This window comes from Phyllopteryx taeniolatus, chromosome 15 (genome assembly GCF_024500385.1).
Source record: "Phyllopteryx taeniolatus isolate TA_2022b chromosome 15, UOR_Ptae_1.2, whole genome shotgun sequence".
Lineage (NCBI taxonomy): Eukaryota > Metazoa > Chordata > Actinopteri > Syngnathiformes > Syngnathidae > Phyllopteryx > Phyllopteryx taeniolatus.
The window spans coordinates 20,977,546-20,996,021 of record NC_084516.1 but is presented as its reverse complement, the minus strand read 5'-3'; the positions used below and the strand labels follow the sequence as shown (position 1 = coordinate 20,996,021).

The 18,476-nt window shown below is 46.0% G+C and overlaps 1 protein-coding gene across 4 annotated transcripts in view; it reads right to left on the bottom strand.

The window, feature by feature from the left end:
- Nucleotides 1-18,476, bottom strand: part of scai (suppressor of cancer cell invasion) — an 82,335-nt gene that overhangs the window by 15,601 nt on the left and 48,258 nt on the right. For all 4 annotated transcript variants that reach the window (XM_061747675.1, XM_061747679.1, XM_061747678.1 and 1 more), the window contains exons 10-11: nt 7,324-7,425; nt 3,195-3,273 (exon numbers count right to left, since the gene is read on the bottom strand). In XM_061747675.1, coding sequence (XP_061603659.1) covers nt 3,195-3,273; nt 7,324-7,425 — 181 coding nt within the window. The remainder of the gene's footprint in view (nt 1-3,194; nt 3,274-7,323; nt 7,426-18,476) is intronic.

Below are 18,476 nucleotides of genomic sequence, written 5' to 3'. Positions count from 1 at the left end.
CTACCATTCGCACTCACATTCACACCTACGAGCAATTTAGAGTCCTGAATTAACCTAGCTTGCATGTTTTTGGGATGTGGGAGGAAACCGGAGTGCCCGGAGAAAAGCCACGCAGCCACGGGGAGAACATGCAAACTCCACACAGGCGGGGCCCAGGATTGAACCCGGGTCCTCAGAACTGTGAGGCTGACGCTCTAACCAGTCGTCCACCGTGCTGCCCCTTGTTAAATCCATCCATCCATCCATTTTCTGTCGCGCTTCTCCTCACGCGGGTCGCGGGCGTGCTGGAGCCTATCCCAGCCGTCATCGGGCAGGAGGCGGGGTACACCCTCAACTGCTCGCCAGCCAATCGCAGGGCACATAGGAACAAACAACCATTCGCACTCACATTCACACCTACGGGCAATTTAGAGTCTCCAATTAATGCATGTTTTGGGGATGTGGGAGGAAACCGGAGTGCCCGGAGAAAAGCCACGCAGGCACGGGGAGAACATGCAAACTCCACACAGGCGGGGCCGGGGATTGAACCCCGCTCCTCAGAACTGTGAGGCTGACGCTCTAACCGTGCCACCTCAGATGTGGCCAAGGTTACAAAAAAAATGTTCTGCTGCACTTAAGGTTCCTAAGAGCACAGTGGCATCCATAATCCTTAAATGGATGACATTTGGGACGACCAGAACCCTTCCTAGAGCTGGCCGTCCGGCCAAACTGAGCAATCTGGGGAGAAGAGCCTTGGTGAGAGGTAAAGAAAAACCCAAAGATCACTGTGGCTGAGCTCCAGAGATGCAGTCGGGAGATGGGAGAAAGTTCGAGAAAGTCAACCATCACTGCAGCCCTCCACCAGTCGGGGCTTTATAGCAGAGCCTCTCCTCAGTGCAAGGCACATGAAAGCACTCATGGAGTTTGCTAAAAAAAACACCTGAAGGACTCCAAGATGGTGAGAAATAAGATTCTCTGGTCTGATGAGACCAAGATAGAACTTTTGGGCCTTAATTCGAAGCGGTATGTGTGGAGAAAACCAGGCACTGCTCATCACCTGTCCAATGCAGTCCCAATAGTGAAGCATGGTGGTGGCAGCATCATGTTGTGGGGGGTGTCTTTCAGCTGCAGGGACAGTACGACTGGTTACAATCGAAGGAAAGATGAATGAGGCCAAGTACAGGGATATCCCTGATGAAAACCTTCTCCAGAATGTTCAGGACCTCAGACTGAGCCGCAGGTTCACCTTCCGAGAGACAAGACAATGACCCTAAGCACACAGCTAAAATAACGAAGGAGTGGCTTCACAACAACTCCGTGACTGTTCTTGAATGACACAGCCAGAGCCCTGACTTCAACCCAATTGAGCATCTCTGGAGAGACCTGAAAATGGTTGTCCACCAACGTTCACCATCCAACCTGACAGAACTTGAGAGAATGTGCAAGGAGGAATGGCAATTTTTTTTTAATAAATCCGCAAAATATTCAACAATTTACTTTTTTTCTGTCAATATGGGTTGCTGTGTGTACATTAATGAGGATAAAATTAATTTAAATGATTTTAGAAAATGGCTGCAATATAATGAAGAGCGAAAAATTAAGGCCGGTTCTGAACCGGCGAATCTGTTCTTTAAGGCCAGCCACGCGCGAGATGGTCTGCGCTTCTTGCCGGGGGACACCACCTCGACCAAGGTGGTGCCATGTAGCGGTGTTGACCAGGATGGCGTCTGGCAGGAAGATGGATCCCATGTCAGCGTGTCCACCGGGGGAGCTTCAGCCGTCGACAGCGCATGTTCGCTGGCATGTCCTTCCATAATCACGGCGGAGATTTGGAGGAGGCGAGTCGTGAAGCTGGATATCAAGGAATGACAAATGGCGGAGATCTTGTCGAAAGTCAGCGATTATTCTATTTTCCTTTTGCAGCACGCTTTCGTGACCATTACTTTGCTTGGGGGGCATTGCAATGTACCTGCCCTGATACCGGAGGCAAGTATAGGCCAGCAAGCTAGCAGCATTTATTGTCACCTGTTCTGTATTATAGCTTCTCCTCTTGTCACTGTGTTTGCGGTTCTGGTGTCTGTGGGGGCGGGAATTTCTTCACGCCTTCCCAATCTCTAGTGTGTGCTGGCTGGAATGTGTGTGTGTGGGGGGGTTCCGGGTCGGTGCTGCGGGGCTGGGTGGGGCGGTCCTCTTCATCTGTGTTTGTTTTACCTCATGGGCCTGACCTGCAGGAGCCATGCCTCTCCTATCCGCCCTCCTTTCCAACAAACAAGGGACACCCTCCCACCCTCGGGCTGGGCGTGGACTGGCTGTATTGTGGGCCCTGCAGGGGCGGAGGAGCGCGTGGTGCGGTGCTGTGGGTGAGGGTTGGCTGGGGTGGTGGCATTGAGTCTCTGCGGCCTCCTCCGGGTGCCCGGTTGTCGGTCGCCTCAGTGGGGCCGGCGGACCGCCCTGGGTCCCTCGGTGTGGGACGTGTCCCATCCGCCGGGCTGCTCTCGGGTGGACTCCTGGGCCCAATCCCGCCTCTCGATTGATTGGGTGTGTTCCTCAACTTCAACAGTTCAGGCACAGCAATTACAGGACACTTCTGTCAGTCATTGTGCATGCGAAACGGTGTCAATTCACTTGAATTGACTTGGGACTTTTTCGCTGGGTGTGGGGCCACTCACTTATTGCAACAAATAACTCATGAATATGCAAACTGTTTGGGTATTCCCTCAGTCACACTCTCGTCCTGTAGACTTGTATAATTTACAGTCACTACCACCACACTTCAGTTGTATAGCGGGTTCACGACCCTTGTCCTGCATGCTTCCTCTCCTGTCCTTGCCCTGTCCTATCTTGTCCTGTCCTTCCCTCACAGGGTGTAGCACTACTGCCCCATACAACACTCACATCTAATGTTTCATTGTTCTAGATATGTAATGATTCACTTTTCTCATCTTGTTTACAATTACTGCTTTGTCTTTTGTCTTCGTTTCTCACTCCCCTCTAGAAACTTTATTATTTTATTATTATTTGCTAAAAACAATAAAGTTTATCAGTTTGAACATTAAATATCTTCTCTTTGTAGTGCATTCAATTAAATATAGGTTGAACATTATTTGCAAATCATTGTATTCTGTTTTTATTTCTCTTTAACACAACGCCCCAGCTTCATTAGAATTGGGGTTGTGGAAACAAAATTGTCAGCCTCTAGCCAACAATCGACTTACCTTCATATTCAGAATTTACAGATGGATAGACTCCGGCTGCTGACAGGTAGACAAGTAGAACACTGTTTGCTGGCAGTTCCTGGAATTAACAGTAATAACAATTACATATTAGAGATATGTAGGGTGAGTACGTACATAAAGATCTATGTCAGTGGTGTGCAATTTTCTTCACTCCAAAGTTGTTCAGATATAGCTAAAAATAACGCCTCACTAACTTTTTCACATCAAATATGTGAACAGGGCTTCACATGACAAAGGTCGAAGTTGAAAACAATTCTGAAAGACAGTGAAGTCAATCTCACAAGCGGCATATTTCTTATTATACTTTTAAAACCCCGGGGGTGATCAAGAGTGTGGATATATCGCATCCCGAGCAATTTGGGCACCTTAACAATGTTATAGGCCTTGGCTGCTGGAGGACGTGATGTGCAAAGGTCCTCTCTTGCCTTGTTCATCTCTATCTGTTCAAGTTCAAAATGGCTTGTTCAGAACCGGTCTTAAAAATCTTACGTTAAATTTGTTGGGACATTTGCTCTGATATTTTTTCTGATATTTGTGGCGGTTAAAAACCTGTTGCCAGGCAGCGCAAAGTGATGACGAAGTGGTGCGAAGCGGGCTTTTAATGTGCTGGTAAGTTGTTGAAAGCAACAAATAAATGGACTGAATAACTTCAATGTGTACTATTATCAGGCGTGCACATCATTTGGTCTGGTTCTCAAATGAGCACCAGAGGTTGATGCTTGGTGCTATTTTTTTTCATGATCCACTCAGCTCACTGGATGAACTTATGTCCAAAAAAAGGAAATGCTTGGTGGTACGCAAAAGTGCAGTGAGACAATCGATTCAGGTGTGCATTTAACATTTTCAGTGCGCATGCGGACCAGTTATGTGCACCCTTGACTATTATTGGAGACTAACATGGTAGCAGAGGATGGCTACAGCTAACAACTACATATTACCCCCAGGCTTCAACAAAGGGAAGTCCTCCAATTACTGGAAAAACGAAGTGGAAATGTGGACATGGGTGACAGACAAGAAAAAAATGAGCGATAGCAGTAGCTTTATTTGTGCTGAAAGTCACAGCAATGAACACAGCTCTGGAAATACAAGCGGATGAACTGGAAACGAATAATGGTGTCTCCATGCTGATTCAAGGACTCGACAAAGTATTTATTTTGAGAAGAAAACGAGGTTTATGAAGAGTACTCTGAGTTTGACCAGATAACAAGGAAAGACAACGTACCGATAGGGGAATCCATTGCAGAATTTGAACAAAAATACTGTACAATAAGTTGAATAGGATTCTGTCCGATGCAGTTATGGTTTTTAAACTGCTGGATACTTTCGGACTTGACGTGAAAGACAAGCAACTGGCTTTAACTGCGTGCAGAACACACACTTTTGCAGACATGAAATCAGCAAGAGAAGCGAGCAAAAATGGGGAGCAATTAACATGAGTAAAAACACTGTGGGCGAGCAGCGGCTCTACTCTGAGACCCTCCCGGATGACCGAGCTTCTCGCCCTATCTCTAAGGGAGAGCCCGGACACCCTGCGGAGGAAACTCATTTCGGCCGCTTGTATCCGAGATCTTGTTCTGTCGGTCACAACCCACAGCTCGTGACCATAGGTGAGTGTAGGAACGTAGATCGACCGGTAAATTGAGAGCTTCGCCTTTCGGCTTAGCTCCTTCTTTACCACAACGGACCGATACAAAGTCCGCATCACTGCAGACGCTGCAACGATCCGCCTGTCGATCTCCCGTTCCATTCTTCCCTCACTCGTGAACAAGACCCCAAGATACTTGAACTCCTCCACTTGGGGCAGGATCTCATCCCCGACCTGGAGAGGGCACGCCACCCTTTTCCGACTGAGGACCATGGTCTCAGATTTGGAGGTGCTGATTCTCATCTCACCCGCTTCACACGAACTGCTCCAATGAGAGTTGGAGGTCACGGCTTGATGAAGCCAACAGAACCACATCATCTACAAAAAGCAGAGATGCAATACTGAGGCCACCACCCAGACCACCTCTACGCTTCGGCTTCGCCTCGAAATTCTGTCCATAAAAGTTGTGAACAAAGGGCAGCCTTGGCGGAGTCCAACCCTCACCGGGAACGAGTCCGACTTACTGCCGGATATGCGGACCAAATTCTGACTCCGGTCATACAGGGACCCCAAAGCACCCCCCACAGGACTCCCCGAGGGACATGGTCAAACGCCTTCTCCAAGTCCACAAAAAACATGTAGACTGGTTGGGAAAACTCCCAAGCACCCTCAAGGACCCTGCCGAGGGTGTAGAGCTGGTCCACTGCTCCATGGGCAGGACGAAAACCATACTGCTCCTCCTGGATCTGAGATTCGACTTCCCGACGGAATCTCCTCTCCAGCACCCCTGAATAGACCTTACCAGGGAGGCTGAGGAGTGTGATCTCCACACCATGCGGTCCCCCTTCTTAAAAAGGGGGACCACCACCCCAGTCTGCCAATCCAGAGGCACTGTCCCCGATGTCCACACGATGTTGCAGAGGCGTGTCAACCAGGACAGCCACACAACATCCAGAGCCTTGAGGAACTCTGGGCGAATCTCATCCACCCCTGGGGCCTTGCCACCGAGGAGCTTTTTAACCACCTCGGTGACCTCAACCCCAGAGATAGGAGAGCCCTCCTCAGAGAACCCAGACTCTGCTTCCTCATGGGAAGGCGTGTCGGTAGAATTGAGGAGGTCTTCGAAGTATTCTCCCCACCGACTCACAATGTCCCGAGTCGAGGTCAGCGGCGCCCCATCCCCACTATACACAGTGTTGATGGTGCACTGCTTCCGCCTCCTGACCTGCCGGATGGGGGACCAGAATGTCTTCGAAGCCGTCTGGAAGTCTTTCTCCATGGCTTTCACCGAACTCCTCCCATAACCGAGTTTTTGCTTCAGCGACCACCAAAGCTGCATTCCGCTTGGCCAGCCGGTACCCATCAGCTGCCTCAGGAGTCCCACCAGCCAAAAAAGCATTCTCCACAGCAATAAAACCATTCGAATCATTGTACAAACAAGCACTTAAAACGTTAGACAAGAAAACTTTCAGTTTTCATCAATGTCATATCCTGAAGGAGTGTAAACTGTTCAGCTGGGAAAATCTCACCAAATATAAAGATATCTGTTTAGTCCATAGGATTACACATGGTTCAGCTCTCTCCGGTTTCATAAACTAAACTTCATGAACCTGAAATCATCTGATAAGAGAGCAACTAGGGGTGCAGTGAGGGGGGACTGAGAAAAAACTGTATTCATACAGGCAGTCTTTTCCTTCAGGGCATCACACGAGTGGAATGAAGTACCACAATCAATTCAAGAATCCCCATCATAACATCCAGTTAATGTCAAGAAATGGCTTGATGACACCCAAAGGTGTGACCACTGATTGTGGTATTATTTATCCGTGTATTGTATGCTTTTACCGATAATGTAAATGTTTTACCTGTTGAGGATTTTCCATCCATCTTCTTTACCGCTTCTCCTCACTATGGTCGCGGGCTGTTGGAGCCTATCCCAGCTATCTTCGGGCGGGAGGCGGGCTACACCCTGAACCGTTCGCCGGCCAAATGCAGGGCGCATAGAAACAAACAACCATTCGCACTCACATTCACACCTACGGGCAATTTAGAGTCTTCAATCAACCTACTATGCATGTTTTTGGGATGTGGGTGGAAACCCGAGTGGCCGGAGAAAAGCCACCCAGGCACGGGGAGAACATGCAAACTCCACACAGGCGGGGCCGGGATCTGAACTTATTTCAAAGGTCACGGACATTGAATGTTAACCTTCATTTGCTGGTACTTTTTTTAAAGCAGTGGAGATTTAATTACATTTATTGGCTTGTTTATACTGATATTTACGGCAGTCGTGAAACTGTTATTAGGACGATGACATTGGAGTTTGGTGAGAAACAGGCTTTTGTTGCTGTGGCCGTGCTGTTACGTGAAGTTTTTGAGAGCGACAAACAAATTGACTAAACAACTTCAACCTGTAACCTGTACATGTAGCATGAGACTAACACAATCCAATTGCTTGGTGGGCTTGTTAGCTCAACTGAAAATGCCCAGATTGCCCAGAGATGTTAAAATATAAGTACTCACCTTAAAGGAGGCAGACAAGAATGTAAAAAGCTGGCTGAATGTTGGCTTGTACAGTAGATACTTGTGGGGGTTTTCCCGTTTGGCAGGCTTCTCAGTGGGTTCCTTAGGAGAAAGGAAGTACACAGTTGTGATGTGAACCCTTTGGGATGACCTTTATTTCTGCATAAAATGGTGATAAAAAGTGATCGGCTCATCACAACAATGTGCATCGTTTTAAACCAATACCATACAAATAATTATATGTTTCCGTGTTTTGGCAAGAAGTTACAGTGGTGGGTGGAAAAAGTTTGTGAATATTCAAAATTCAAGTTTTTCCGCACTGCTTGAAAGACAAATGACATTCTCAAAAGTCATATGAGCTCATTTGGCTAAACACTCTTACAGTTTAGCACAAGACCAATGCGTACCTGCAAAAGCATATATACCTCTTATCATATCTCTCCCAAAACAGTTCACGCGTGTTTAAACGAAAATCCTCTCTCATCGAAATGGTCAGTGCAACCAAAATGCATCGTCCCTTTGACATTGTATACTGTAAGCACTGCAAGTCAAAACGTTAAGATGTATTGTCGTGATTGACATAAGGGCTCGCCCTCATTGTCAACCACTCAGTCTCGCCCCAGTCCTTTGTGTGTGTGTGTGTGTGTGTGTGTATGTATATAGGTGTGTGTGTGTGTGTGTATATATTGTAGCGGACATCCTCCCCGCAAACTCAGGTGATACAGTGACTCCCCACGGCGTGATAAACTGCATTCTTCCAAGCGGCCCTGTTGTGAGACTGCCCCCAAGGAGCACCCTCGTGGACCCTAATTAACATCTACCCTCGAAGTCTGAACTCCCAAGCATCCAAGGCCAGATGTTTCCACCGGACCACCTGTCTGGGAATAGGAACAATTGCTGGGACAAGGAGACACCCGCAGGCGTCGAGACGAACTGCAAAGTCGATCAGGGGGACTCTCGTTTGATGTTTAACCAAGGATAAATGTCTGTTTTGATATTTCACAAACTCTGCAGAAATTTTCCAAATGTATGCCTTGATGTCTGTGTCAGTAAGTGCAAGTGTGAAGTTTTGACAATTGTTTGTCTTGATTTGACTACAAGCAGCATGAAATGTGATTTGAACCATAAGCAGTTGATTTGCCAAAACTAAAGTCTAAACAGTCAGTCTGATATGCTTGACCTCTGAGTAAAGAGAGACCAAGTTGAGGTTATTTTATCTTAATATATGATTTGAAACCCATTTTATCAAATGTATCTTTATTTGTATCTATTTATCTTCAAGATGATGGGTGTGGTCTTGTCCAGGTCGTCAACCCCTCTTGCCCATGCCCAGCCTCTTGCCCATGCCCAGCCTCTTAACTCCCGCTTTCTGGCTCTCTTGTGTTTTTCCTCTCCTCTGATTTCCTAAGTGTTCTAGCTGGCAGCTACGGGCTGGTGTCGGCCCCTCCCCCCTGAGCCCTTTCTTTGTTCGGGCACACGGTTCAGTAACCGCGAAGGCCGGGATGAGAACAGTCTCGGCTTCCCAGCCTGTCCATGGGCCAGCGCGAGGCGATCAGAGCAGCTGCTACTAAGGTACCAGGTACGCTTCCAGCCAAGCGTGATCGCTCTGAAATTGCCAGCGAGCCACAAAAAAGGCAGGAAGAGAGACGGTCATACTCTCCCAAGGAGGCGTGACGAACAACCATTTTTCGTCTTCCGTCTCTTGTTTTGCTTTATTTTTCTAAATTTTTTCCTTCTTCAACCAAATCTGCCTCCGTGCTCCCTGAGACGCGGCTCGAAAGAGACCACATACCAGCTAGAGCCTACGGTTGTGAGTAGACGTGGCACACTTTTGCAAGACTGTACAATATTAGTGCCTAATAATTTCAGGGAAATTACTAGCTTCAGACAAAATCTCAACTTTGTCCTCTCTCTCTCCCGCAGCAAACGCTCACGTTTCCAACTTTAGTCCAACACACGATGTTCGGTTTCCCTTTTCGTATTGCCTTCTTTTTATCATTATTAGTGTTATTTTCTTTCCTTAGTCAGACCTCGCGGCACGGTAGCCGACTGGTTAGAGCATCTGCCTCACAGTTCTGAGGACCGGGGTTCAATCCCCATCTCCGCCTGTGTGGAGTTTGCATGTTCTCCCCGTACCTGCGTGGGTTTCCTCCCACATCCCAAAAACATGCATGCTAGGTTCATTGAAGACTCTAAATTGCCCGTAGGTGTGACTGTGAGTGCGAATGGTTGTTTTTTTTGTATGTGCCATGCGATTGGCTGGTAACCAGTTCAGGGTGTACCCCGCCTCCTGCCCGATGACAGCTGGGAGAGGCTCCAGCACGCCCGCGACCCTTGTGAGGAGAAGCGACTCAGAAAATGGATGGATGGATATTTCTACATAGAGTCATTGTAGTAAAAGAAAAAATATATAATACATTCAACTGAGTAAAACATTTATTGGAAGGAAAAACAGCAGTGCATTATTGATGATATTTATTTACAGAATGACCATTTTAAGAAAGAGCAGGATCATTTCATTGCATGACCTTGTGACATTTGCAGTGTGTCCTCTACTCATTTCCATCTGCCTGTGTTGGGCATCCATTTGGGTGTTCCTGACACATCTCTGAGGCACGCTTGCACATTTTGTGTAGAAGATAGGCTGCCATTATGATCGATCCAGACGTTCTGCAGATCTCTTGCACGCTATCCTGAAACTGTTTCAAGAGAAGGGGAGTATAAATTTAGAGATAAACCTAGGATCCAAAAATGCAGAACCACAAAATTCTGCATATCAAATAATGGGGTGAGACTATGGAACAGACTGTGAGTGTGGCGCTAAAACAATGTCCAAACATGAACCAGTTTAAAAACAAATACAAACAAATGATCTTTCTAAAACACGAGGAAACACAGTTCTTGTCGGTTCATTATCATTGTGGTATGTCATGGTCAGGTGTCATTGTCCCTATCTGTTCCACGTCTTACTCACCAGTCATAGTTTGTTTCCAGTTTTAGATATTCATGTGTTTCTTTGTTACTTTGGTTTGGTTGTTATCTGTTGTGGGACTTCGTTTAGTTTTGCTTTATCCATGTTCCTTGTTTGCCCTTTTTGGAGATTAAATATTATTTTTTGAGACTCCTGCCTCGGCTACCTGCTTCCCTGCACTTGGGTCCTCCACATTTTTGCCTTGCCTTCCTTGCCTTCGGCAACCCCCTCGTGACAGAATGAACCGACCAGAACAGGACCCAGCGGGAAGAACACGCCGTCACCCTGGACGCCACCAGTCTGCCCTTTTCCAACCCCAGTGAGTCCAAGCCCAACTTCTTCCCTCTGACCTTTACTTGGGCACCCGTTTGGCCATCTACCCGGGACCGCCGCGTGGTGGCCAACGGAGGCACCCAAGTAAAGGTCAAATTTTGCCCTCCCGTTTTTTTCCCCCCTGTTGCCAAGTCACTGAATTTTTCACCAGTTCCCACAACGGCGCTCATCCAGCGGCCGCCATCCGTCCTTGCTCCGGCGCCGGTCGTCCAGTGGCCACCACCCGACCTCGCTCCGGCGGCGCTCGTCCAGCGGCCGTCTCCCGACTGCGCTCCGGCGGCACTCGTCCAGCGGCCGCCACCCATCCCGGCTCGGCGGCGCTCGTCCAGCGGCCGCCGCCCGTCCCGGCTCTGGTGGCGCGACGAGTGCATTTAGATCCCTGGTTTCTTTCAGTTCTTGTCGGTTCATTGTCATTTTGATATGAAAGTGTTTTCTTTCTTACTTTGGTTTGGTTGTTATCTGTTGTGGGACTTCGTTGAGTTAGTAGATCACAGGGATCATAAGATTTTGAGCAAAACAAATCTAGACCTTTTTAAGAAGTTTATTTTGAGGGACTTACAAGAAGCAATTGGCAATTTGGTGGAATACCCATATAATTTCTAAACGCACACAATTTGGATGCGCAACTCTTTTCTTAATGCATTGTCATTGGGACTCGGTCTCGGCAGATACTTAAAATCAAAGACTCAAGACTCTGGTGCAAAAAAATGTGATCGGAACATCCCTATTAGTGTATATAGGAAAAAGGATGTGTATATATATTATTTCTGTTACTATATTGATACACACACACCCACGACCCTAGTAAGGATAAGCGATACGGAAAACGAATGAATGAATTAACGTACCACAGGACCATCAGCACCTTGTTTGTTGCCAGGACTGGTGGTAGACCTTGACTGGGGTTTTTCCAAGCCATCGTCCTTCAGATATTCAAACTGTGGCTTGGTGACACGGAAATGGCGATCATCCATAGTCAGCAAGATCTCCCAACTGTGTTCCAGTCTTCAATTGGCTGTGGAGGCTGCAGCACAGTGATCATTCAAGAAAAGAGAAAACGTACTTCAGTAAATAATATGCCACGATAACATTTCAAACCTAACCCAAGAAAGAAAGAGAGCAACACGAACACAGAGACAAAAGACAGACATCAATCTGTATGACGAATGCTGTTGTGATGAACGTTGGCCCATTTACTGTTTGTAAACAATGAAATATGCAGAAATAAAAAACAGGCTACCTTGCGCATCTTTGTTTCTTCTTCATCCACTGTGTAACCTCCAAGTTACAGAAGGACCACATGTTTGTCCAGGAGTTGTTTATATTGGGACTAGCCAAGCCATCTTGTTTCCCAACCTCGTAAATGGAGCGCTGGTAACTCTGCAGTGACGCCATTCCCATCTTCCACTTCCAAGGTAAATGGAATGCACCATTGAATAATGAGAGAAGCCTTGTGGATTAAAGGTCAAATGTGTTCCAAAAACAAGAACAGTCCATTTGCCATGTTTCAATCTTTGTGGACTTCTGCTCAAAAGCAAAAAAAATGTCAGGAATAGCCTATTAGAATATCTGAATGTTTTAGGTTAAATGGTAGCAGTTGTGTGCTGACTCCCGTTTAACATGAGTTGAATTGTGATTGGTTAATTCTGAACAGAGCTGCACTACTGGTCAAATGTTTTAACACACTCCGTTTTTGAAATTTGAAAATCAAGCAGTACAATGAATAGCCTGAAATGGTGCAAACTCAGATCAATAGTGAATTCCCAGTGGTAAATAATCTCAGTTGTTTGTTTTTACTTCCCCTCTTTTCAAATATTTTAAAATGCTTCTGTTGATATTGTTGCTGCCTTCATGAGTCTGTGGACTGATTGTTAATTTTTGCCAGAAATCCGCCGTAAAGTGTGGTAAATTGAAAGCCAATTTTGGAAAATATCAGACCGACTGAACGAAAATTAAAATTAAAAAGTCATTTTCTCTGCCTGCCTTTTCGTTGGCTTCCCTCTTGACATATGAGCCCTTTCCTTCTCTTTTCTTGATTCAAGGGGAGTTCATCGAGCCCTTATGAAATGAATCTGTTAAGTTCCTGCACCAAATAGCCTGCCGTCTTTATCATTATTAATTCAAAACTAATATATGAATTGTTTTATGCTTAAGGCGATGATCATTGGTAACAATTAGGGCTGTTTTGAGTACTTCAAATACAAACAAATGATTGAGAAAATGTTTTCGGCCTCGGGTAGCTGCTTATTGAACTCATTAACTCCAAGCCCTACCAGTTTGATTGAGTTTGGTACTGTATCTGTAAATATGTGTGTACGCTTTTAAGAGGGCGGGCCGGGGTGAGTAGTGCACCGTAAGCGTAAGGAAATTCAGTCTGAGATAAGACACTAAGTGATGGGCACGGCAGTTCTTTTGAGTGGACTGAATCACTAGAGCCCGCGACCCGCGTGAGGAGAAGCGGCTCAGAAAATGGATGGATGGATGGATGGCGGAATCACTAGAATCAGTTCGTTACAAAGTTTCGTTCAACGAAGTCAGTTTTTTTCACAGAATCATTCAAGCGCTTCCTCATTCAATTCATGATTCAGCCCTGAGGTTCACGTTCACTCAACACGTTCACTGAAGGACTATGTGTTGTTGTCACGTATTATAAACTAGAAAAGGCGGGGAGATTTCCAAAAAAAAAATAACAAAAAAACTTAAACTAAGTTATCACCTATCTATCTATCTCTCTCTCTCTCTCTCTCTCTCTCTCAGCAAGCTCTCGAACGCCCGGCTTCGGTCATGACTCGTGAACATCTGTGCGGCGAGCTCAAATACCGCACATATCCTTCCAACAAGCCCTCTACATCCCACACAGGCTCCCGCCGGCTGGAGAGACTTGTCTGCATTCCACCGCAGTGGCCAGCGTCACTGACACCAGCACCCGGGCTTCCTGCTCACCCACTTTACTGTTATTGTCATCTGATTAGTGTGAAGCTTCTTTGTGTGTCTAGAGAAACGCTATATAAATTGAATGTATCATTGTTATTATTGGCGGCACAGAGACGACTGGTTAGAGCGTCAGCGTCACAGTTCTGAGGAGCGGGGTTCAATTCCCGGCCCCGCCTGCGTGGAGTTTGCATGTTCTCCCCGTGCCTGCGTGGCTTTTCTCCGGGCACTCCGCTTTCCTCCCACATCCCCAGAACATGCATGAATTGGAGACTCTAAATTGCCCGTAGGTGTGACTGTGAGTGCGAATGGTTGCTTGTTTGTGTGTGCCCTGCGATTGGCTGGCGACCAGTTGAGGGTGTACCCCGCCTCCTGCCCGATGACGGCTGGGATAGGCTCCAGCACGCCCGCGACCCGCGTGAGGAGAAGCGGCTCAGAAAATGGATGGATGGATTGTTATTATTATTAAACAAAAAGCTTCAATATTCACATTAGAGACACAGAGGTTATGATATGCATGTGTGCTTCTTCTTTTCCTTTCGGCTTGTCCCGTTGTCTTCCCTCACGACATCCATCAACCTTCTCTTTGGTCTCCCTCTCTTGCCTGGCAGCTCCATCCTATCCCTATATACTCACTCTCTCTCCTCTGCACATGTCCAAACCATCGAAGTCTGCTCTCTCTAACTTTGTCTCCAAAACTTCTAACCTTGTCTGTCCCTCTGATGGGCTCATTTCTAATCCTCTCCCACCTGGTCACTCCTACAGAGAACCTCAACATCTTCATTTCTGCCACCTCCAGCTCTGCTTCCTGTGGTCTCTTCAGTGCCACTGTCTCGAATCCGTACAACATGGCTGGCCTCACCACTGTCTTAGAAACTTTGCCCTTTCGTTCCAGCAGAGACTCTTCTGTCACACAACACACCTGACACCTTCAGACACCCGTTTCAACCTGCTTGGACCCGTTTCTTCCTTACCACACTCACCATTGCTCTGGACTGTTGATCCCAAGTATTTAAGTACCGTATATTCCGCACCATAAGGTGCACCGGATTGTAAAGCGCAGTCTCAATTACGGGGTCTATTTGTGTACTTAAGCCATACATGAGGCGCACCGTATTATTCGGCGCATGCTAAAACAAGGTAACGGAAGCAAAACAGTGAATTTGGTTGAACTTTATTCTACTACGTATTTAAAAATACACTCACATTATTTTTTTGATCAATCTTTTGTCACAAATCCATCGAAGTCCTCATCTTCTGTATCTGAATTGAACAGCTGCGCAATTTTGCCATCAAACATGCCGGGTTCCCTCTCGTCATTGTCGGAGTCAGTCTCGTTGCCGGGGGGCTGTTCAGCAATGATGCCTGCTTTCGCGAAAGCTCGGACAACAGTCAAAGCAGATACCTTAGCCCAGACATCCACAATCCATTCACATATGGTGGCGTAACTCGCCCGCGGCTGCCTCCCAGTCTTCGTAAAAGTGTGTTCGCCGTCTCTCATCAATTGCTCCCACGCTTTCCTTGTATGATATCCTGTACTTTGAGGTTCCACCACCAAGTCTCCTTCTCCCCTTTCCTACCAGAAGATGCACTGGCTTGATCCCCCCCATGGGGCTGCATTTATGTTACATTTATTTTAAATATTTGTGCTTGTTTTCATGTGCTTGACTGACAACAATAGCCGCTAGCTTGGAGAAACCGATGCGAATGAAAGCTATCCTGTGAGGACTAACGGTTAAAATCACTCATGAGTATGTTCACTGTATAATATGTCGTTCCTTGTGCGAACAAATCACTCATCGTACTAGTTCGTAGTGAACCTCCGCCTGAGTCACTCATGGCAAGAAAGTTCACTGCATCCGTACTATTACGTCTCTCTCATCTCTCCTTGGCGGATCGCGTGGCTGACAGTACATTCAGTTCATCAGTGCATTCAGTACATTTCAGTCCCTCCCCCACCGGCGCGGTGCTGCCTGACGCGAGCTGCTCATTGGTCATTCGCCAAAAATTAAGAAAGTGACAAAACACTAATTACATCAATACAAGATTCAAGTGGCAAATTGATTCAATCACCACAGGATAGTAATATATTTTACAACTACTACAGTATCTTATATTCATCCCATAATAAGCCGAATAAAAATTACAAACTTTTTTCAATAACCTAAACATCCCTCATTTAACTTCAGAAAGTTTTGAGATGGCCCATTAACCCTCACAGAGTTACATAAGGCCTTAAACAATATGCCAACAGGTAAAGCTGGGTTTTCCATGGACTTCTATAAACATTTCTGGTGTATACTACAACCACTATTTTTCAGAATGGTGACAGAGACACTCTACCGATGTCTCAAAATGGTGAGCAGAAGTGTGCTAACAGACAGCCACTTAGCTCAACAAAGAGGACGTATGTGGACTGTGGAAACAGTAATGCATCATCCAGCAGTTCTCCCTGGAGTTTACCGGGAGTAAAGCCCAAAGATATGGGACAACATCTAAAAGGGAGGACACAACACCAGCAGATTACAAAGGAATCTGGCTGTCGTGCGTTGCGGACTGCTTCAACACGACAGCGAAGGGCAAGAAAAAAGGATGCGAGTCAATGAGAAACATTGACATCAGACGTACAAATAGATTTGAGCCACTTTTACAAGACCCTGGCCAAGAATGCTCATACCCCACCACCACTGAAATGCATGAAAATAAATCATACAAGAAAAAAATGGCACCCCAAACATTAATAGTTGGTGATGGAGCTGTCAAGGATGTGAAACGTTTTTGCAGGGAGAACACCAAAGACATGATGTCTGATATCTCTACAAAAATTCTGGAGATCACTAATCAGCACCCAACTGTGGAATCTGTCATTATACACACAGGGGCCCTGAATGTTCTCCAGCAGCAATCAGAGGTACTGAAGCGAGATTTCATTGATGTCCTAACAAAAGTGCAATGTTTGGACGCTGAGGTTTTCAACAGTGGACCTCTCCCAATTTGGAGATGAACGTTTCTCTCGGCTCAGTCAATTAAATAAGTGGGTCAAAGAGTGTGTACTGCACTATCCCTGAGATTCATTGACCATTTCTGCGTTTTTTGGGAGCGCAGACATCTTTACAGGCAGAGGGTTTCTGTGTAAATAGACAAGGCGTTAAGTTTTTGGTTGCCAACATTTCTTACTGTGTACGTCATTCAGCGGCCCGAAAAGAAAAAACTGGCCTTGTTGACACGGCTGAAGGACAAAACGATGCAGTTGTTCCCAAACAATCGGATTAACAGGAGATAAGGCGACACGAGGCGCAGACGGATTCATCAGGGTCATCCAAACAATTGGAGGAGCAAATGACAAATGAGATGAGCCAGCACGTTGAGTCTCCCACACCCCTCCCCGCCCCATTGGAGCTAAGCCCAACGCTACTAGTCTAAATGCCATGTTAGGTCTGACGGACAGGGTGAAGGCTATTGTCAATATTGAAGTACAAACTACACCAAACCAAGATCTTCCTCCCATCCCCCCTTGCCTGAAACCACCGTCCACTAAGATGCGAAGGGCGCCTCCTCCACCCATGAAGAATCGTATCTGTGAATCTGACTGATAGCGACAGGGTTTTTTCCAGAATAAGTCCTATGGAGATCAGGCATTTTTCATCCCTGTAATTACCAGGGACAGAAAGTTGGTCAAAGAAATATGGCAAAAACAAGTACAACTACAAACTTACTGAGGATAAAATGTGAATATCAAACCATTGTCTGGTTGACATTAAGGATATGGCTATTTCTGACCATTTTCGTGTATTCTTTGAATTACAGATTCTTCCAAAAGTTCAGACAACCTCTATGTCTATTAAGAAAAGGTACATAAATGAGAGTACTGCCACTACGTTTATGGAGACCAGAGCTGTGCCACAAACTGGGAATGCTGAGACAGTTGATGAACATTTGGATAATTTCACCTGGAAAACCTCAAATGTCATGAATGCTGTCGCTCCTGTTACAACGAAGACAATCTTGAGGCGACCTCGTACATCGTGGAGGAGTACTATGATGGTAAAGACTTCTAAATCAAAGTGTAGGAAAGCAGAACGTAAGTGGAGAAAAACTAAACTCCAAATTGACGATGACCTCTACAGACCAAGTCTTTGTAATTTTAACCAAGAGTTAGTCAGGGCTAGACAGCAACAGTTTTCTGAAATCATCAGTAGGAACTTCAACAATACTTGCATTCTGTTTGCTGTGGTTGACAAGCTCACAACCCCCCCGAATCAGATAGCTCCAGAACTCCTAAAAGCTGATAAATACAATGAATTTGCTTATTTTTATGAAAAAATACAATCCATCAGGTTAAATATCAGCACAAATCAGCAAAATGATAAAATGATACTACAACCCCAATTCCAATCAAGTTGGGATGTTGTGTTAAACATAAATAAAAACAGAATACAATAATTTGCAAATCATGTTCAACCTATATTTAATTGAATACACTACAAAGGTCCGCATTGCCGGTAGTAAGTCGGACTCGTTTCCGGTGTGGGTTGGACTCCGCCAAGGCTGCCCTTTGTCACCGATTCTGTTCATAACTTTTATGGACAGAATCTCTAGGTGCAGCCGAGGCGTAGAGGGGGTCAGGTTTGGTGGCCTCAGTATTGCATCTCTTTTTTGCAGATGATGTGTGTTAGATAAATTGTAGAAGTTATCATTTATTTGCTTAGCTTGCATTAGTATAATGGACAATTTTAGATGTCTCGCCTTCGAAAAGATGACTCAGCATCATCCGATGGAAGGGCGCCTGGACCAAGGACGTGATCGGATGTGGTCGGGTCGGGACAAGTGTTGGTCCAATATTTTGTGTTGTGTCTTATTGCTTAGAATACTATGTCTGGGAAAAACCCTCTTATTATCAAATATTATGTGTCGTGTC